Source organism: Lissotriton vulgaris, chromosome 10, assembly GCF_964263255.1.
Source record: "Lissotriton vulgaris chromosome 10, aLisVul1.2, whole genome shotgun sequence".
Classification (NCBI taxonomy): Eukaryota; Metazoa; Chordata; class Amphibia; order Caudata; family Salamandridae; genus Lissotriton; species Lissotriton vulgaris.
Window position 1 is genome coordinate 843953903 of NC_141698.1, and position 22047 is coordinate 843975949.

At 45.9% G+C, this 22047-nt stretch overlaps 1 protein-coding gene across 4 annotated transcripts in view; it reads left to right on the forward strand.

The window, feature by feature from the left end:
- The first annotated feature begins 9896 nt into the window (after nt 1-9896).
- TRDMT1 (tRNA aspartic acid methyltransferase 1) overlaps nt 9897-22047 on the forward strand; it is a 295294-nt gene continuing 283143 nt past the window's right edge. For 2 of the 4 annotated variants that reach the window (XM_086941782.1, XM_086941781.1), the window contains exon 1: nt 9968-10176. Coding sequence is in view for 1 of the 4 variants with exons in the window: in XM_086941779.1 (XP_086797905.1) it covers nt 9984-10047 (64 nt within the window). In the remaining 3 variants the exon portion in view is untranslated. Of the gene's footprint in view, nt 10177-22047 lie in introns of all 4 variants that reach the window. The other 2 variants (XM_086941779.1, XM_086941780.1) reach the window with 2 other exon arrangements.

Below are 22047 nucleotides of genomic sequence, written 5' to 3' on the forward strand. Positions count from 1 at the left end.
TCTTGAAATAATTCTTGACTTTGTCTGCGAAAGTCATTTTCCTCTTGCTTCCGTACATATTGTAAGGTCTGCCTCTTATCATCTGATCCTTACGAAAACCTAAATGTTGAGGATCAGGTAAGAATTTGGGATACCACTTATACTTCGTAACCAAAATCTCCGTGTTTAACTACGTCTTTTTGTTTATAAATCCTCTTCCAATGCTAGCGCGCCTTTTAACTTTTCAATAACCAATCAACACTGTGATTGCAAATATTCTCGACCAATCAGTGCGCGGCCTTTTCGTGAGACGCGGTCTCACGCTCCGGCACTCACCCCTCCCTTACAAATACCAGCTCCGTTACACACCCTCTGTTTCAACCAATACCAGCGCGGCACGGAGTGACGTCAGCGCAGCGCCGCGACCGACTTCCCCCTTCACAAGGTAACGGAAACTTTGAATTTTTCTTAAAGTGCAAGTGCTCAGTTTAGTTTACAACGTATAACATTCGCCACTGTACTTGAGTGTCTAAAAGGAAAGATTTGTTTTACTGCAAGTAAACCTCTTCTGTCTACTTTTCATACACTACAGATAGACCCTTCTGCCTACCCTTCACAAAAGCATTAGAGAAGCTGTTACTTCTTTGACTCATCCACTCTTTCCAGGATATATACTAAGTCTAAAGTTTCACCAGTGAACTCCTTTGCTATCACTCTAGCTGCGATGAACCTATTACTCCTTCCTCGTGTGACCTTTACTAGGTAACATCACAACTGAAGTTTCATTAGCGAACTCGTTGCTCTCAGTTATTCAATTATGCATACGGAAAAAGAAAACCCTAATTAGCGCTTCCAGTTCTGCCTAACCATGCACTAATTTTCCTCACAGTAAGTGATCTCTCTGCCAAGTGGATTCTCCTCACCACCCGCTATTCTGCCCCCGGGGATTTTTCCAGACAACATATAACGATCACTAACGAATGAACAAATGGTTAACATAATAAAAACATCATATAGCAGCATTTCATAAAAACATTTAAAACATTTCATAACATTTCAAACCAATAATTTGCAGCCGATCGAGCTCAAGAAAAATATTTTTAGCAGCACATTTAGATTTTCACGTTTTATCAATAATTAATTTATCTACCTATCTTAACTAGTCCTCACCATCCTCTGCTACCAGAAAATTACTGATTGAGCGCGCAGGTCACCCGACTCTTATTTTACCAAATATACACTACTGGGCCCATAACGTGTTTATCACTGTATTTCATAAATCAGGTAACCTACACACCGCTATCAGTAATTCGAGTTTCCTTTCTATTTATTTCCATGTACCTGACTTACCAATCCTCGAGAACAGGTACCTAAGATCACAATGGATCAGGAGCTACCTGTAAGATCAAAGCAGAAAAACACCAATACAATGTACATTTATATTTTGTCGATACTTTTGTAATAACCACAAACACAAGAAGTTTTCAAAACTTTATCTAATCATTAATATCTTCATATGCCATGAGAATGAAATTCACACAGATCAAAACATCTATAACTAAAATCAGGAAAATAGTGTAACTATGAATCAAGGCAAGGATCATCTAGTACTCGGAAAATATAAAGGAAATGGGAAAAAGGGAACACGCTAATTGTGTCTAACAGACTTTTACCACGTTACTAAAGGGTGGGTAAGAACAAGGGAACATTCTACTAAATGCTAATTTGAATATACTAAACGATTTAGAAGAAAACAATACTTTTCAAGATGACCTTATTTTCTATAGGGAGGGTAACAGTGGAACATACTAGATATGCAAACAGTTCAGTGTTTGAGTAAAGGTAGGGAGAAGATAAGGAACATGCTAGAATAATACTTTTCGTGAGAGTCAAATGTCCGAGATAAATCACATAGGCAAGTTTGCTTTATAAAGAGAAATCGGAAGAGAAAAGAATTTAGATAGACAAACACCCACATTGATTATATTTACCTAGGACAGAATGAAGACTAACCCTGGCCACGGGTCAGTTGGGAAAGGCGGGAAAGGACCCTCAAGGACTTAGAATGCCAGTAGGCGAGCAGGTACAGCTCATGGACAGTCAGGACAGGATCACCCCAGGATTTGGACCAGGACTGGGCTCACCAAAGGGTACAACCAACACCTGCAGCTTCGGATGCTATGCCTGCGCTACGCCCTCTCTGCTAGGAATCTGCCAATAACCCCGATTGGGTTCTCGAATCTCCGAGCAAAGTGCTTCACAAGCACTTAAGGTTTCTCCACCCCAGACTGAGTTTGTGGAAATTACGGACAGAGTGGTCCGCAGCTCTCTGTATCAATCACCTATAGAATTCGTAGGGTCAGTGACAGGTCAGCTATTCGGACAAATCGGACAATTTCTCTAGCTAAACATAGGCTAGTTATGCTGTTTTTGGGTCAGTGTACCACCCACCAATTTTGCAAGTGGAGGGATCCCCAACTTCGGATTGGACAAGAGAGGTGGTTAGGTCATGACACCACCTATAATTTTAACTTTCCCATACTAAAAATTCAGTTTTCGAACCCACCCCTTACATTCCAGTTCCCATGGCATAGAAATTCAGAATACAATAGAGCATACAAAAATTATCGCAACATGTAGCGAGTGCAGGTACGAGTTGAAGTCTTCTCCTGGGGCATGGGTCATTTTCCCAGGAGCATCTTAACTTCGGCAGCTGGCTGGCTGGGTTCGTCTGCTGTATGACTCGCTTCTCCTTCATCACTTGATTAGTACCACACGGGCTTCAAAGATGCAGTGGCGCACCGCTTCCAGGCCCACAAAGATCGATACATGAAAAGTAAGCGAAAACAATTTAGAAACACAGAAAAATTGAATACACTGTATACCATGATTGGCTATACTACACCCCTTACTTTATAATATCTATAGCATTAGGAGTTAAGCAGAACGAAATAGCTGTGCTGAAGCAGCAGTGCAAGTGAAGAGCATGTGAGAAACAAAGCAGCCATCTTTATCTGTACTGCGCATGAGCGAAAAGTACCCTCCAGAACTGCGAGTGCGTCACATCACATGGGTATGACCAACGCATGCGCAGACTAGAATCCCGCATAGCAGCGACCATCTTAGATGCAAGCGTAGTTAGGATTAGTAAACACATAGGCAATCGTCACTGGGACACCCCCGTGTAGTGTAAAAGTGCAATATTAATAAGACAAAACAGGTTGGTTATGATGTTACATTATTCGAGGTTCATGAGTACAAGCAAGTCGCGTAATGTGCGAATCCTTGCTCCATCAGCCACTGGCCAAGCAGGAGTTTATTTCTCAGACTTCACCCGGTTCACACACCTACAATAGATCTTAACTGCTCCTTGCCATGGCGGCACTTCCATACGGGTCCACTCTCTGTCATGTGGTGTGAGAAGCGTTAGAATACGTGTTACAATAACCCCATAAGGCGTGCTGCACACACAATACTTAAATGCACGTTTTTCTGAGGTTCCAAGTGTGGAAACCAATTTATCCAACAAATATCTTGTGATTTCCCATCGGATTTAATAAGACCACTCACTTTTGACCCACTATTTTGCCTGCCTGACTAAAGCCGTGAGGGGTACGGCCACTAAATCTCACCTTGAGGGAGCCAGCGGGTGCTTTCCGGCTTCACCGCCATTTCCTGCTGCCGAGGGGAGCGGAGCTGCTGGAGCAGCTCCAAGGACCAGACTACATCCCCCAGAAGGCTCTGCAGGGTGCAGAGCCAGTGACGCTGTTGGAGCACCAGAGGCCCTAAAAACCGGCCCGGCCCTCCCGCAGCACGGGACGCCACTCACTTTTGACCCGCTATTTTGCCTGTGTGCCTGCCTGACTAAAGCCGTGAGGGGAACAGCAACTAATTCTCACCTTGAGGGAGCCAGCGGGTGCTTTCCGGCTCCACCGCCATTTCCTGCTGCCGAGGGAAGCGGAGCTGCTGGAGCAGCTCCGAGGACCAGACTACATCCCCCAGAAGGCTCTGCAGGGCGCAGAGCCAGTGACGCTGTTGGAGGGCGCCAGAGGCCCTCAAAACCAACCCGGCCCTCCCGCAGCACGGGACGCACGCGGGCGTGCCTGGGCGCTGCCCGGGCGCTGCCCTGGCCAAGGGCGGGCCCGTCCGAGCCCGTCGGAGACTGACGGAGGCTGGGCTGGGCCACCCCCCGAACTTTGCTGTATCTGTAAGACTATTTATCCTTAGGACTTTTTTTATTTTGCCACTGCACTTTGATATTTAATATTTGCCTTATCTTGTGAATATCATAGCTTGGGTAAAGTGATACATCACAACATTTAAGATTAATGGCGCAACGTGTAGCGAAAGGGAGAAAGGCAGCAATAGGGGCAATAGGCGGGAGTGTTACTGGGACATTGGACCAGTTTATAACTAGGGCCACATCAGTTCTGGAGCATGAAATTGCTCTGACAGAACGACGCCTATCATTAGAACCCTTGTATACCAAACGTTCGTCTTTGGGAGCAATTATGCTAGCTACTACACCAGAACAACTAGGAACACAAACACACAACATTGATATTAACCTGGGAGATAGTTACGACCATCAGCCACAAGCGCTGACTAAGCTACCCATGACAATAGAGGCTAGTCTTATTACTACGACCGATGACTCTCTTTCGGATAATACATCTAAAGAAATTACCCTGCGTTTTCCAAAAAGGTCTATAGCCAAAAATATTCCCAACCCTCAAGCCAAAAAACAACCGTTAGGTTTGGGATCAACTAGTAAGAAGAAACGTGGTGGGGGTTCACAGAAGTGAAGGTATCCAAAAATAATTAAAACATCTAAAAAAGCTGGGAATCTTGTAACATCAATGCAGCCTTTATCAACTAGCTTACCTTCACTGACATCAATCTCTGCCCCAAAGGCTCCGCCTGTACAGTTGCCCGAGCCTCTGGTGCCTCTATCCCAAATTCCCTATGGCTTCATGGAGAAAGTCGAGTATTTAATGAAGTCCCTAGTGTTACATCTGTTAGAGAGAAAAAAACTGATAAGTGAAAGATTAGGGATGCTCGAACAGGTAGCTACAGCCAGTTCTGATATATTGAAAAAACTTGCTGACAGCACACGGAATGAAGGTATAGTAGGACATAATGTAGCACGAGAACCTATAAGTATTATCGCCCCATCACCAACTCCGATAACATCTAACACATCGTCCTCATTAACACATGGAATTAGTCAAGATGATAAAATAACGGGGAAATAGGATATTGATTCCCGAAAGGGAGGTATGAAAAGGGGGTGGGGGTAGGCCGTAAGGGACTCTAGGTTTGTGGGATGGGATTAGAAAGCCATACACACAGATAGGGGAATTTTAAGTGTTGCTAAACAAAAGAGTATTCATCCGCGTATTTATTTACCGCCAGATTCTTCTCCATATACTGTGGTGTTGACTGGAGTGCCTAAGTTGTGTAATGAAAAAATAGAAACCTACCCGGAACTAAAAAACAAGGTCACCTTTTGGTTGAATAAGAATAGGCCTCTCCCGGCTAACATACATGGTGAAATCCTATATGTGCGAAGAGTAAGCTGGTTGAGCCATAGATCAAAAGTTCTAGTTGATGACTGCATTATTGCTAACTTTAGAGATAGACGGGTGGTAAGGCACATCTCCGATTGGTACCATCAAAAAGGAGATGGTGGTATACAAACCCTTGATTTAAGCTATTTTTACCCGTCTTCATATTCTGCTCTACCAAATGTCTTTGAGCTACAGCGTGGAGGATCTATGGCTGCACATAGAGATAAGTTCAATATTCCTACATTTAATCGCTTTGATATGCTCTCTGGGCTGGAGGGGGTAGATTGACTTGGATCCGGTCACCCTCTTGTTAATTTTTTGTGTAATTCTGTAAATGTAAGATCTCTGGCTGAGAATGACCAAGAAGAAGTAAGTTGCCCACGGGCGGACCATGGGGCAAGTTTAGGGACAACTAATTCTGAAGAGATGGGCGTATCGAAGGAAAGTGGCACTGCCAGATAATAATCAGGATATTGTTGGTTCTATTGATACAGTGGACATTTTAGCTAATACGGGCAGGTGGTCGATAATGTTTTGGAATGTAGCAGGTTTACAAACAAAAATGTCTAATCAAATCTGGGTCAATCTTGTAAATGAGCATGATGTAGTGAGTTTACAGCAATTGCTACATATGGTGCAGGAATATGGGGATATGCAAATGTGAAATCATTGCAGGTGGTGGAAAACATTTTCATGAGATATCTCTTAGCAGTCCAGGATAGTGTTTCTACGTACGTTTGTCATGCTGAACTAGGGCAACCATATATAGAAGACATCATTAAGGTTGCACCGGTTCTTTTGTGGCATAGGGCTTGGACCACCGAGGAGTGTGTTTTTAACCGCTCTATTATGAGGGACGTGATGAGTCTTGATAATGGTGGCTAGATGGGGTGGTTAAGTTATGTAAAGATGTTTTTTTTAAATATAGGCCACCTTGATTATTATGATGATCCCGCATTGCTGTGTCATGTTTCTAGAAAAGACCTTAGGAACATCTGTACGAGGTATTTGGGAGAGCGCAGAATCAATTTTGAAATGACAAAAAAGACTGTGGTCGGGCATCAACTAATAATGACCTCTAGTAATATGCAACCATATGTTAAGTTACACATGGCTGAATTTGAAAGGTTTTTATTAACGCGCTTTAGGTTTAACCTTTTATTCAACTTCTTTAGTTTCCCGGATATGAATAACTAACTGGTCAAAACAACTTAGTAAATGCCCATGTGATGATTTGTCTGAACAGTCAGACATTCATATCTTGTTTTTCTGTACATTTTATACAATTCCTAGGAAAAGATGGATTGTGCCCATATTGAAGATCATGGAAGTTAATCAGTGTTGTCCTGCTTTTTAGCTATTCAAAAATTAGATAATACATTAACTATTGCATCTGTCTCTGTGTTTTTTAAACATGTTTTTAGATTTCGGAAATCAATTTATTAATGAAATGCAATAAGGTTATTCTACTGTGTTATAACCGTTTTTTATATATTTTAAATGTGATTTATTAATTGTACTTTTATGGTTGTTTTTTTGCATAATAACCGAATAAAGTTATTATTTGAATTGAATTGAATAAGACCAACACACATACGTTATGCTCAAAGGCAAATAGGGCACCCCTTCACACAATCATCATGTGTTCAACATTACCTGTACGGTTGTAAATGCAGCATTTTCAGAAGTCTGCAATGTCAGTTCAATATATCTTTACTCTGCTATAAAATAGTCATAATACATCACAAACGCATACGAATAAACTATACAAATACAGATAGAGCAAAGAATACAATAAAAAAGTTTTTTAAATTAAAGACTAAAAGCTCATAAGAAACATAGACGTGATTCATATCTTTTCCTAATGAGGACTGCAATTTTTATAAGATTCCAAACCGCAAAACATATTTGTTGAGTCTAATTTCTGTAGGCTTATTATGTGCTAATTTATATGATCTGATTTTGCTCTTGCGCAAAATGGGGACCAAGAATTAGCAACGTAGCATAGAAAATATAGTGCCGAGAGGTGATATGTGCTTTGCCTAGATACGCCATCACAAGGACAGGGGGACAGTGTTCTAAGAAATGGTCCCTGCATGAGGAAAGCAATAATAAAGTGAAGTGTTTAACCTAAAAAGAGTTAGATAACAACATTGTCTAGAATGCATCACAAATGACAGAGGGGTTCTGAGCCAGCTCATGTGCAAGCATTGAAAGAGTCCTGGACACCAGACAAAGATGGCGCCCACCCCACCTTATCTTCATATAGTGTTCTAAAAAAGGAAATTTTATTTTATATTTACAACTCATTTCGATCGACGGGTTATCAAACATGTCTGGGGCTCCCAAAAGATAGAATATTCCTTTGACATACGCAAACCAGTTTGAAATGTCATAATAGGCATACTTCACTGCTCGGTGCAGGGCAATATAAACATCATATTACACAGATTCCTACAGTGAAAGTAGTGCATTTGAAAAGTTGATGACGACCTGCACAAACCCGATCTTGAGGTGTTCACAGCAACCGATAACTTTAAGTAGCCAATGCTGTGAAGAAGCAGGCTACTAAAATAAAAGTATGTATTAACACAGCGTGCCCCGCCAATCACTGAAAGCACTGTGAGCTAGCTGCCAGGCACTGCCCGCTGGACAGTCTCTTGAGCATCAGAAGTGCAGCATGATTGCAGCGAGCTTGTCACCATGTTTGATCTTCAGCGTCTGTGGTCACCTTTCAAACAGAAAAGCATACCTTTATCTCTTAGCATCGGTTTATTCAAGGTGTGATAGGTGCATGTATTCAACTCCATATACTAACACAGATTGAAAAATAATTTGAATAACTCAACACAAAGCATTGACCTTTTGTGTTAAACAGAAGTTAGGACTGGAGGATGTAATGCTAAAATTATTTTTGGGAAATTATTTTTAAAGTTTTTGCTATATTGTTTCTTTACATTTTTTGCCTTTATTCCATCTTTTGAGGTCTCGGCTCGAGCTTTGGCTCCAAGTTAGAGCCCTAGCTCCACTCTACTCAAGGCGGTCTGTGCCCCCCCTCTCTCCCGAAGAAATGAAGAGTCTTCTACGTGTTCTCCAACCTAGAAACAACTGCTCAGAATTCTGTTACCCTTGCATTTTCTTTTTTTAAGTTCCAGGTGGTAAAATAGCGCAGTGGGTCAACACACCCACTGTAGAGATCTACGTAACTTGCACTTTCTGAACCCAGCAGGCCAGACCCTACCTTTAATCCTTCCACAGTTGTTACAGTGGCTACCATTAAGATGGAGTGACAAGAAACACTAGCTTCAGAGTGTGAGCACATCGAGACATACATAAGAACATTCTTATTTTGGGAAACCTAGTAGATTGTGACGAAGTTTGCAATATCTCCAAGCTGATTATAATTAGTTGCAATTATAGATTCCGGAAGAACAGGCGCATCTGAAAGCGGCACTAGAAATGGAAAAAAAAGAAATCACGGCAAGGGAACTGATTGGCTTAGCAGGGTTACTCGCCGCCCTGCCGCCTATTAGGGGACCGAGGGTTGCAGCGTTGAGCAATCCTCGGTCTCCTAATGCGCAGCCGCCAGCCAGAAATTACACAAGTGCGCATGACTGGGATAGTCGGAGAAATTCTCCTTTACCCAGAACGCGCACTTGTGTGCTGCTGCCTGCTGTGCGCTCTGCGCCACCCCCTGGCTGCCTGACAGTGCATGCCAGTCAATCAGCATGACGCTGGACCGCCCACCCCCTTCAGACTCTGAAGGGGGTGGGCGGTCTGGCCTCTGGCGTCAAGCTGACTGTCTGACATGCATTGTCAGTTAATTACTGTTTGTTTACTTTGCGGCTTTGAGGGCTGCTTGTGGGGCAACACCCCAGCGCACTAATTGACCCACTGTCACTGCTTCCTAATCAGCACATGCGCGCTGCATAGGCGAGACCTAAAAATAATGTGCCATTGTGTAATGCGACTGGTGCGCATGCAAAGCACTCCAATACCTTCGAGTCGAGTTCGCACTATATATAACTGCAAAAATAAAAAATAAGGGGACAATAAGAACAAAACATCAGAGGAAGGTAACTTCCCCATTGCTTTCAGTTGAAAAAGATGACGTTTTAAGTAGGGCAAGGACAATTAACTAAAACCATTATATTTTGCCATAATAGATTCCAAACACTATGGGTACACTTTGACTTTTAGTGAAACACTCGCACTAATACAAGCGTGCAAGTAAGTAGAAAATGTGCAAATTGCATCTAGACGACCATATTTGAATCAGGCAAACGTCAAACGCATCCTATCACCGCCCCCAATCAGATCCAGTCCCGGCCGTAACTAGGATTAGCCAATGACGTGTTGCCTAACCCTTACATGGCCGCCTCAGAAGACACTTCTTATTTCCGATGATAGACAAGTCCGCGTTTAAAGAGGAGAATGGACTCTCTGAGGGTCCTGGAGCTCTATAGCGGCATCGGGGGTATGCACTGCGCTCTGAAAGGTAATAAGGATAAAACGAAGCCAGTCGTAAATTGTATGAGGTTCAGATCCTTATTACCATATGCATAGAAAAAGGACTATCGAAAAGTCATTCCAGCACTTTGCTAACTCTGGCGGACATATTGAAACGGTGAGCGTTCATGTTCGTTGAAATATAGGCATTTATGTGACGATAATTCACATTTCTGTTATTTCCGCTTGAAAAACTCTGTGAGCGTTTCTAATGACATATAAAAAGTCTGAAGTTATTTTATCTCCGAACAAAGATAGGGGACTCTTTCAAATGGATATTATACATTTTGCTTTAAATACTTGCGTTACGACTGTAATTTCTCAATATTTTCTAACTTTTGTTGACAGTGTTCTTGGTGTATGTACAATGACTTTTTAGACCCTTTGCCTTCTCGCGAGTACCCTATGACACTTGAGATCAGATGAGCTAGACCTGGTGGCCCTGGAGAACCAGAAAATGGGAAATAGGATATGAGGTAGAGAGGGGCTGTGGGTGGGGAAGTGGCTTTGTAGAGCAGTTCTGTAAGTGAGACGAGAAAAGCTGGGGTGGGCTAAAAAATGAATACTTTCAAAGAGACGTGGTCTAGGCGATTAAAGCGTATGGCTTAAAACACCAAGCTCACATGTTTTGAATACCATGCCACATGACCACTATTTGGGTTTTGTTAATGCATTCAGCCACGCCATACAATGAAAGCATAATAGTTGTATAAAATTCATAAATAATGATTTTCTGGAAAAAAAATCAAGTTTAAAGTGCTTAAACAAGTGTCTTTGACACTGCTGTTCTCCCATTCACACCACTTTCTTTAAACTTTTACTGTTGCCCACTTTCGTTTCAGAGTACTTAATAATGTGCCATCAAAATGCCCATCCACAACCTAAGCTCTGGGGGAAACTCATATCAGAGCATGCACTATTCTAGAGTCCCCTGTTGCAAAAGTCGAGGAGCTGAGTTAGCGCCATGAGGTAGACATAATGGTGCCATTGGAAAGCCATACAACCCCAGAAATAAACAAAATGTATGGAGATCTGTAGCAGACCCTCAACTCCGGGAATTTTACATGCTAAAGTGTGACAAATAACACACTGTATGGGTGAACCTCATGGCGCTGTAATTACTGGTGCAGCGAAGCGTGCAGTGCTGTGTTTGGCCCCAGCATAGGTCACACCAGCCTTGCCAGCTGTATCGGCCTGGAAGAGGTGGTCCGTTCCCGTCTCCTCCTGCACCCATGCGCCCTCTGGATGCTCGAAGCCAGTGCAGTATGTGCTGTGGGTGGTCTTTGCAGCAGGACTTAAGTAATGATGTAAAGGCGCCTGCACTGCCCAATTTGAGGAGCGGGCCGGTAGTACACCATACATGTTAAAGTGACTGTGACGATAGTCACACAGCTGCAATTGTTGAAGATAAAGATCGGCATGATGCGTTGCAAAGCAAAAATAATGTTTTAAAATTGTGAGGCGAGCAGTGCAGCACAAAAGAAGGGCGTGCAACCGCCAAGAAAAAGATGAAGAGCAGTATGAAGTATTCTAAAAAAAAATAGAATGTTTGTCCGTAGTAAATAAAAAAAGAAAAAGGTGCTGCCACCATATTTAAAGATAAAGCTCAACGTCGCGGCATGCTGCAAGCGCTTTTTGTTAATCTAAAAGCATCCGCACAAGCTCCCAGAGAAGTGCCCGTTCATAGTAAATGTTTTTTAAAAACGTCGTTGCCAATATATTTAAAGATAAAGAGCAACTGTTAATAGAAAGCAAGCTGGAAGGATGGAGGGAGTCAGCAGCTGTAGCCAAGGAGGGGTAGCCAGAATTATCAAATATGAAGAGCAGCTGTACGAGGAGAGGGAGCAAGTGTGGGTTCAAGTGAGTTCCGGAGCATAAAAGAGCAAAAAAGGAAAAAGAGTGCGCAGACAGTAATATATAACATGATGAGTAAAACACCACATATAACAGGGGCAGTCCTCATGGAAGCTAACAAAAGTACAAAAGGAGGGGCAAGTGACCATATTAACCAATGAAAAGTAGGCATTCACAAAGTACAATTAAAGAAACCAATCAGAAATATTGATGTTGCATGAAGGCCATAGCCTAGATACAGCATGTCTTGAAGAGACAGCACATGCGCTGCATAGGCGAGACCCAAAAAATAATTACTTTTTGTTTACAATTTGATATTTTGGAATGGCCAAGAGCTAGTGGTTGAACGGTAACTGGTGTAAAATTGTCAGAAATTGTTTATTACATGGCAATTATCCGTGTATTTGCTCTAATAATCAGTTTCTGCAATGACTTATAGAGCACGAAAATATTTGTAACTTGTTAATATAAATCTTAAAAGCGGCTCACATCCCACCCTAATTTTTCATTGATTTGCGTGCTTGCCACTTAATTTTTCTCCATTTCTATTGGCTGTAGCTCTGTTGTTCCTCTTATCAGTATTCCCTGGCCCAAGTACTGTTTTCACCTTTTTTTTTAAGGTTTGCTTTCACAGTGCTTGCGCTGTGCTTTTTTAAATTTCAATGTTGTATTGTTCATTTCAATCAATCAATCAATCAAAGTTCTTGTAAAGCGCACTACTTACCCGTGAGGGTCTCAAGGCACTGAGGGGAGGGGGGAGCTGCTACTGCTCGAAGAGCCAGGTCTTGAAGAGTCTTATGAAGGTGAGTAGGTCCTGGGTCTGCTGTAGGTGGGTCGGGAGGGTGTTCCAGGTCTTGATGGCGAGGTAGGAGAAAGATCTGCCACTGAAGGTCTTTCGTTGGATGCCGGGGACAGTGGCTGGCGGAGCGGAGCTGGCGGGTGAGGGTGTAGAAGCTGACTCTGCTGTTCAGGTAGGCTGGTCCGATGTTGTGGAGTGCTTTGTGTGTGTGGGTTAGGAGCTTGAAGGTGGTCCTCTTGTTGACGGGGAGCCAGTGCAGGTCTCTTAGGTGGGGGGTGATGTGGCTGCGGCGGGGACGATGAGGATCAGTCGGGCGAAGACGTTTTGGATTTCATTTGTATTTGTCAGTGCCGCTCCTCACAGCATTTCGTTGGCTCATCATCTAATTCATGTTCATTTTCTTTGTTTGTGTAAACTCTCTGCATTCCATCATTAAAACACACGTCTTACAGTTTAAATATGCTAATGCGTGAGGCTGAAGTTCATTTGGTGAAGGTATTTACAAGCTCCTCGCTGCTGACTGACATGCAAACAGAAGTTGAGAAATTCAGGTTTCCTGACACATTTTTCAGTGCGTCGGCATATTCCATGCATGTGCACCTGAGCAAATAGGGCATCAAAATACAAGGAGCTTCAAACAACAGAAAATCTTATTTTCAATGGCCATCCACGGTGCCTTACACAATCCTCGGTTATTCATTCCAGACCACGCTTACTTTAGACACGTCGTTCTTCTGCTTCTAAAAAGGTATGCAGAACAGAGAAAGCACAGACTGTTTAAATCCCTTTCAGATGGCCTACATTATAGGCATAATCCAATGAAGTTCATGCTGTGACTTCAGAGAGTCCTTTTTTTTGGTTTTAATTCCGGCGTTGGTTGCCAATGCTCTATTTCGATGGTGGTCTGTTTAAAAAATAAGGCATGGAAGAGCAGGCAAACCATTCTGCTGTAGCCCCGCCGGTTGCAGCTGCCGCAACGTTCATATAACTCCCTTGGCTGAACTTTCGTCTGCCCTGGGTTGTGCATGGGTGTCCGTGTATCTAAGCAGCTGTAAAAAGTTGTTTGTCTTGTTTGTAAGTGTTTGAAAGCATAAACTATTTCCTGTTTGTAATCGCATATGACTTTGTTGTATTCACAAGGTGTTTTTCACTTTTGTGGATTTCCCTGCATATATCAAGACTAATACTGCATTCATTCTGGATCAAGCTCCAGATGGAGCGCACAATATTTCACAGAACATTCATAAAAACAATTTCATAGTTGCTTGTTTCTATAAGGAAACGCATTGCCTGGCCCCAAGATGGCTGACGCCTAGGACCGCTCTGGGTAAAGATTTGCAGCATCCACTAAGCGTTCCGTGCCTCCGCCCACTGGGTCTACCATTTGGAGGAAGGCTCCCCCTCGGCCCCACTTTAGACCTGCCCAGTAGGAAGCCCATAAAGGAACCTGTTCATGCTACGTACTGGTATGGAGTCGATGCCTGACCTTAAGATGGCCGACACTATCCCATCTTGGCAAAATAGAATGTGGCATTTTCCTCTGTGAGGATCCCTACGCAGCGTAAGGTCACTATCAGGACGCTAAAGCCTACCCTCCGCCTGCTCCAAAGACGCTGATGACCCCAGGTCCACGCTAAGCTACTAGTCCTGGTTCAAGCGCTCTCTCCCCCCATAACAATCTCGCTAATTATTATTATTTTTTTTCTGCCGAATCGATTCCCCTAGAACCTTTATCTCTCCCACTCGTGTCAACTCTGCCCTCCAACCGCCCCCAATCGGGACAATTAGATCATACTGACCCTCACTCCCTCCCTCACTAAGCAGCAACCACTCTCCCAGACTAACTGATAGGCCAGTCTCTTTTATGGTCCACTGCCATATCACCCCAGAACAGGGTAATCGGAACCCAACCGACTCCTTTCGCGACAACTAGTTCCCATAGCCATCTATTTCTCCCATCGCTACTGATGAAGTGAGTTTCAGAAATGAATTATGTTTTGATTCGCGAAGTTAAACTTCCATAATAAATAATTATATCAATGGCCTTGTGCCCAAGGGAGTACCACGGCTCATATAGCAGAGAGGTCCCCAGCGTGCCGGCCAAACACTAGGTGTCTTCAGTTGCACATACTCATCACCCCCAGACCAAGGAAGTTCCACCTCTCTAACAGCAGCTCGGCAACCCCGTCTATTTAATAAGCAACAATAGCACCACGCACTCCAACCTTCGTGGACCCACTCATGCCGTTCCATATTAAACTGCATGGCGTGAATGCCTTCGCCATTAGCTTCCCCCTAGTCTTTCTCTTAAAGCAAGAAAAAACTTCAAGCACATTCTAATCAGACAGCACCCAGAAACGCTATTTGTGGACACTTACCACTGCTCCAAAGGGCAGGTAAAGATGGATCTCATCTTCCACACAGATAGGCCTAAGAACTGGAACACCACATTAAGAATGCAACTTCACATATCCAAAACTCCACTCTCAGCGCCATCTTGGTGAGGGAGAGACACTCGCCCTGCCAGGACCCACGTGACACCCTGCCGGCCATTTAAGATGGCCGCTAGACTAGTGCGCAGCGACGGTGCGCAGCAGGGGCGCCGTAGGGGCGCCGGAGGTGCGCCAGAGGTAAGCCCGTTTGCGCCCGCTCGCGCAACGGACGCGCTTAGGGCCGCTACCTCTGGCCCCTCCGGTCCAAACCGCATAGCTTACACTCGGAGTGAGCTCATCGAACTCAGACCTGGGCAGGACCCGGTCAGATCTTCTACTTCCAAGCCAATCACCTGTGGTTTGCTTAATGTCAGATCTCTCTGCAAGCACCACACGGAAATAGCCTTCCTCATTGAGTCTGAACAGCTCGATGTCCTCTTTCTTACTGAAACGTGGACTCGGGAGGACTGTGAGGTCGAGCTGGGCTTAGCCTGCCCTTCAGGATATAAAATTAGCCACTCACCGCGCCCACTTAACCGAGGAGGGGGAATCGGATTCATTCATAGAGACTCGCTCACCCTCTCCCAGTTAAAGATTCGAGAGGTACCGGGATTTGAACTGATGGGTTTCTCAGTCAAACAGCAGGAGTCGATTTGCTGCTCGGGTGTTCTTTGTTACCGTCCCCCGGGACCAGCACCTTCCATTCCTCTTCTCATTGACCTAATCTATGAACTTGCCTGCTCCCACTCCAGGTTATTAGTTCTTGGAGATTTCAATCTGTGGGCAGGCAGCTCGCTGGACAATGCTTTCTTCTCTCTTAGCCAAGCGTGTACAGATATCAACTTAGTACAGCTGGTGAATGCCGCCACGCACCGGAAAGGCCACATTTTGGACTTGGTGTTCGCGGATCCTCAATGGGCATCATTTGTGGACATCAAGTGCCAATATTGGACGGACCACTTTCTGATCAGGTTTTCCCTTTGGTCGGAGGACCCTACTTCGCGTAAGGCTGGACTACCTCTAGCTAAGCTAGAGAGACCTTGGTCCCGCATCCTAAACAATGTCCCATTGCCGAACATCTTAGATAAGGACTTCAAACTTGGCAATACAGTTGAAGATAGTTATACCCTCTTCTGTCAGTCCATAGCTAGCTCGCTGGATAAGTTAGCGCCCCTTCGGAAGTCGCGAGGGAGAGTGAACCGAGCTAGTCCTTGGTACACGAGCGAACTTCGCCAGCTCAAACTCGACTGTAAACGCGCGGAAAGGGTATGGAGGAAGCAGTACCTAGACTCCGAGAAAATTGCATTTAAGTCTGCTATGCACAAATATAAAGCTCAAATTAAGATAGCAAAAGCGACCTTTCTTGAACTTACTCTGAATCAGGCCCCAAACAAGGCTCAGGCCCTCTTTAAAATCGTTAAGGACCTGGCTCACCCTACGTGTGTGGCTAGTGCTGTTCCCTCGTCGCAAGCTCTTTGTGACTCTCTTGCGGATGCCTTTGAGGAAAAAATTCGTAAAATCCTAGCAGGTCTGCAGGACCCACGGAACTCTACCACGGAGGAGGGAGCTCCGGAGGAAATGGCCAGTCGACCCCTGCAGAGGGCTACCAATCTCTGTCAGGAAGCTCCGGTCTCGCCCTCCAGTCGACCCCGACCAGCTGAGCAGCCCTCCAGCTCGGGAGCTCCGGCGGCGGAAGCCAGTCGACCCCAGCTGAGTAGCCCTCCTTTGCCTCTGCTGGATCAGGCCCTCAGCTTGGGAGCTCCGGCGACTGCGGCCAGTCGACCCCAGCTGAACTGCTCTCCCCTCGCAGCCCCTGATTCGGCTCCCTGCTCGGGAGCTCCGGCAATTGTAGCCAGTCGACCTCAGCAGGATAGCCTTCTCCCTCTTCCGGTGGAGCCAGCTCTCAGTCTGGGAGCTCCGGCGAGCGAGGCCAGTCGACCCCAGCTGAGCGGCCCCTCTGCCCCCACTTTGGATCAGGCTCTCTGCTTGGGAGCTCCGGAGATTGCTGCCAGTCGACCCCAGCAGAGAAGTCACTTTTCTCCTTCCTTGGAGTCGGCCCTCAGTTTGGGAGCTCCGGCGTGCGAGGCCAGTCGACCCCAGCTGAGTAGTTTTCCCCTTCCATCCTTGAAGGAGTTCGGCGACCTAGCCCTGACGATTTCTTCTGGCTCGCCTTTGGACCCTCTCCCTCCAAGACTATGGAGGGTGTTTCAAGAGGACCTCTTCCAGCCCCTGCACGCCATCTGCTGTCAGTCACTCGAGACAGCTACTGTTCCAAGCTGCTGGAAGAAGGCAGTGGTATCCCCGCTTTTAAAAAAACCTACGCTCGACCCTGCCTGCCTTTCTAACTACCGGCCAATCTCCCTGCTCCCTTTTCCGGTTAAAATTATGGAAAAGCTGGTCACCCGTGCTCTGTCCAGTTTCCTAGAAGGGAACAGCTGGTTGGATGAGACGCAATTCGGCTTCCGCCCAGCACATGGGACGGAATCCGCGTTGGTGACCGTGTTAGACAATCTGCGGGCGCGAGTCGACAGTGGTCGGGCAGCATTCTTGGTGCTGCTCGACATGTCGGCCGCGTTCGACACGGTCAGCCATCCCACCCTGATTTCTAGGCTGGAGGAATGCGGGGTCAGGGACAAGGCCAGGGATTGGTTAATCTCCTACTTGGACTGCCGTCAGCAACGGGTTTCATTACCCCCCTTCAGTTCGGAGGAACGGAGAGTGGGACAAGGAGTACCTCAGGGCTCGGCCATCAGCCCTATACTCTTTAATGTCTACCTCCGCCCCCTAGTCCAGCTCATTAAAACCTTCGGTATCTCTGCATTTAATTATGCAGATGATACCCAGCTGGTCTTCTCTCTGGAGGGACAGGATGCAGTCACATTGGAGACCTTTCATCGGTGCATGCAGGCGACAGCGGAATGGCTCCGGCTGAACTCGTTAAAGTTCAACGGAACTAAGACGGAGGTTTTACACTGCTCCACTGATCGAGTTCCTCGTGACCTCCCAGTAGACTTCTGGCCTCCGTCCTTCTCAGAGACGGTGTCTGCGGCACAATCAGCGCACAATTTAGGCGTCACTTTTGGGCCTAACCTGCAGTTGGATCTACATGTGAATAAGATCTCGTCAACATGTATGATGCTGATTCGTATGCTGCGCAAGGTCCTTCCTCTCCTCCCTGCGCAAGCCAGACCAGAAGTAGTGCGTTGTACCATCCTAAGTCGACTTGACTATTGTAACGCACTACTTCTGGAGGCCCCGGCAACACTCTTGGGCAAGTTGCAAAGGGTGCAAAACATCGCTGCTAAACTCGCCCTTTCTCGCCCTTACCATAGTTCTTCTACGGCAGCACTGCGAGAACTTCATTGGCTGCCAGTTCATCTTCGGGTGCGCTACAAAGCAGCGTGTATTGTGTTTAGGGCTATTCACGATCTGGGCCCCATTCCTTTGCGGCGAATGTTTGCCTGGTATTGTCCATCTAGAGCTTTACGCTCCTCGTCATCCAGGCTACTGGTAGTCCCACGATTCCAGAGAGTGAGGATGGGGGGCCGCTCTTTCAGAGTAGCGGCAGCCAAACTCTGGAACTCTCTGCCTATATCCTTGAGAAGCCTTGGAGATCTCCTATCCTTTAGAAAGGCTCTAAAAACTCATCTTTTTCCCAGGATAGGCTGAGCTACTGTTTTCATTGAGTACGGGTCAAAGCGCCAGGATGCCCTCGGTGGTGACAGGTTGCGCTATATAAGTATGCCACAATACAATACAAAAACCACGACCACCTCACATAGCTGTAAACTGACGACCTCTCTCCCCAAACAGGCTACTAGAAACAGGTATACATCTGTGACCATTTATTCAAATGGCACAGTTTTAATACAGGCTAACAATGAGAACCTAGAGGCCTTCGACTCCTTCTTCTCTGCTCTTCGTTCCGCCCTGCTTCACTCTCTTCGACCTGCTCCTCCCCAACCTCCTTCCTTGGCCAACATGCCCCATAAGGCAAAGCAAATACCTACTATGTGGAGAAGTGTGGCTCAGAGGTTAGAGGCGGCAGACCCGGAAGATGATATCGGTCCTGGACCAGGGTTCAATTCCCCGCCTCTGCGGGTCTTCGGCTCAAAAATTCCACGGACTCGATAATTCTCGTCCCGGTGCCTACTCGACTCACGGGTTCACACTCTGCGACTCTGGGCAATAGCTTGCTTAATCTCCACTACGGCCCCTCGCGGCGGGATGCCTGGCTTTCACCTTGTGGATACCCTGCTGGGGTTATCTCACAGGGGAATACCAGGACGGGTTCCCAAGGCAAGCGCCTTGATGCCTTTGGGTGATACGTGCGCTATATAAATTGCAATACATTTACATTTACTCCCGCTCCCCTGCTGAGTTCCTTCAGCCGCCCCCCTAAAAGCCCCTCCCACTCTTCCGCCCCCTTGAATCTTGCCCTTCACTCTTCCGGGGTAGAACAGGTCCCACCACCCCCTCAAACTCCTACTCGCCACAATCACTCGTCCAGCCCACGGGCTCTGTCTACTGACCTCTCTTCCATGCCCGCAGAGTCACCAAAGCAGAGCCCTCGATTAGACCACCCACTGAAGGTCGCTATCCGAGATAGCTGGGACGACCGACCTACCATTAGGCCTCACAACTCGACCCTGCCCCACACCCCGCTTGATGTCTCCACCCAAAACTGCACGTCCCCTAGCCCCGGAGAATTTGGCGCTACGGCTGACCCTACTAGAAAGCCAGCTAGAAATAATATTCAGGGGCCTTGATGAAATCCTAACCAACCTAGACAAAGTTCGAAAGCCCCAGCAACCCCATCCCAGGCCCTCTTCTCTGACGCGGCTTTAGAAGGATAGAGTCGATCTCGGGCCCTCATCCGCCCTCAAGAACCAGCGGCAGAGTCCTACCAGGAGCGACGCGGTGATCCTGTTTCAGCCTCCCATAAGAATCAAAGCCACCGCATCTGGGGTACAGATTCCTCTTAGTAAGGATGCTGAGATCCAGTCACAAAGACCTTCCAGAACTAAAGCAGCAATGTCTGCTGAAGAAGCTTTGGACTTAGCCTCCACCTATGTCTCCCCTCTCTGAGCTTACCCGAATTCCAATATTCACAGGCTTCAGAAGAGACCACCCCCCCGTAAAAACCATAAGACCCCCACCCTCCCTTTCCCCAATCCCGAGGGCCCCATCAGGTGAGTATCCGAGCAATAAGAAATTATCCACTAACTGCATGCTCATTAACTATAGATCAGCCCCCAAGCACGCAAAGGAATTAGCAGAAGCCATCCTCCCTCAGGATTTAGATATTGCGTTCATCACGGAGACATGGCTGAACAAGATCTCCCCTTCCTGTTTTGATATGCTGGTACCCCCGGGTTTCTCCATCATCAACAAAGATAGAAAAAACCAACTAGGGGGAGGTGGTGCCATCATCCATAAGGAGGACATAGACATCACTGTAATGGACTACTGCAAGTATAGCTCCTTTGAATGTCTCACGGTCAACATCAAAACAAAGGATAACAGTCCATTAGTTAGTCACCTGCTCTATCACCCACCAGGAGACACCCCTACATTTGGGGAACATTTATCCGACTTGATTGCCCACTGTGCTCTCAAAGACACTAACTACTTAATCCTGGGTGATCTCAACCTACGCTGAAACGAAGCCAACAAAACGCTAATTCAATCGCTCAATAATCTCCTCTGCGACTATAACTTGTCCCAACACTGCTCGGAAGAAACTCACATCAAAGGAGCGACCTTGGATGCCATCATTGCCCATCAAGACGTAATCACGATTGACAACATTCTTCCAGTGGACTGGTCGGACCACCAAATGATCTTATTCCACATCAACAAATTTTTTTTATCCCTGCCTCCTGTGCATTACTCCCGCAAATGGTCCAGAAATCTCACCCAGATCCCCCTGGACATCATGGAAGAAAGGCTAAAGTTGCTCCTACCCAGCGACAAGGACCTCTCCACAAATTATCTCACTTCGCTTTATAACATGAATATGGTATCCCTGCTGGACCAACAAGCACCACTGAAACTTAAAAAAAACCTTTAACTTGGTTCGACTCTGACATCAATGACGAAAGGAGACAACTAAGAGCCTCAGAAAGACGCTGGAGGAGCTTGCCCACTGCCTTCCACTGCGATCAACTCAGAACTATCAGGAAGAAATACAACAGTCATATCAAGAACAAAAAATCTTTATATTTCCGCTCTGCACTAGACTGCACAAAAACAGACCCTTGGAGCTCTTCAAGATCATCAGACAACAAACTTCCAAACCTGATACGTCCTTGGCTCAGGCTTCTAAAGAACGGTGCGACAACTTCGCCACCTTCTTCAAGGACAAAATCTCCAAGATCGAGCGGTCTCTGGACAACAACTGCGCCTCCCCTCCTCTTAGCAGCCCAGCTGGGGTGCTGAGTTTCGCTCCTACTCTCAACATTAAACCCTGGTCACTCTTCCACCCCATTCCAGAGGAAGAGATAGTCGCATTTATCACCACCTCTAAACCTTCATCTCACACCCTAGACCCTCTCCCTGCTCAACTCACCAAAAAATTGAAATGTTACCTTGCTCCACTCTGGTGCAGGATTATAGACTGCTCCCTAAAAACTGGAATCGTTCCTGATTGTCTGAAAGTGGGTCAAGTCACTCCGCTGCTGAAAAAACTAGGCCTGGACATAAATGACCTAAACATCTTCAGACCCGCCTCCAACCTTCCTCTCCTTTCCAAAATCCTAGAAAAATGTGTACTCCAACAATTAACACAATACCTGAACAATATCAACCTCCTTGACTCCCATCAGTCAGGATTCAGGAAAGGATGCAGCACAGAAACAGCAATCCTCAACATAATTGATGATATTCACAAATCACTGGACTC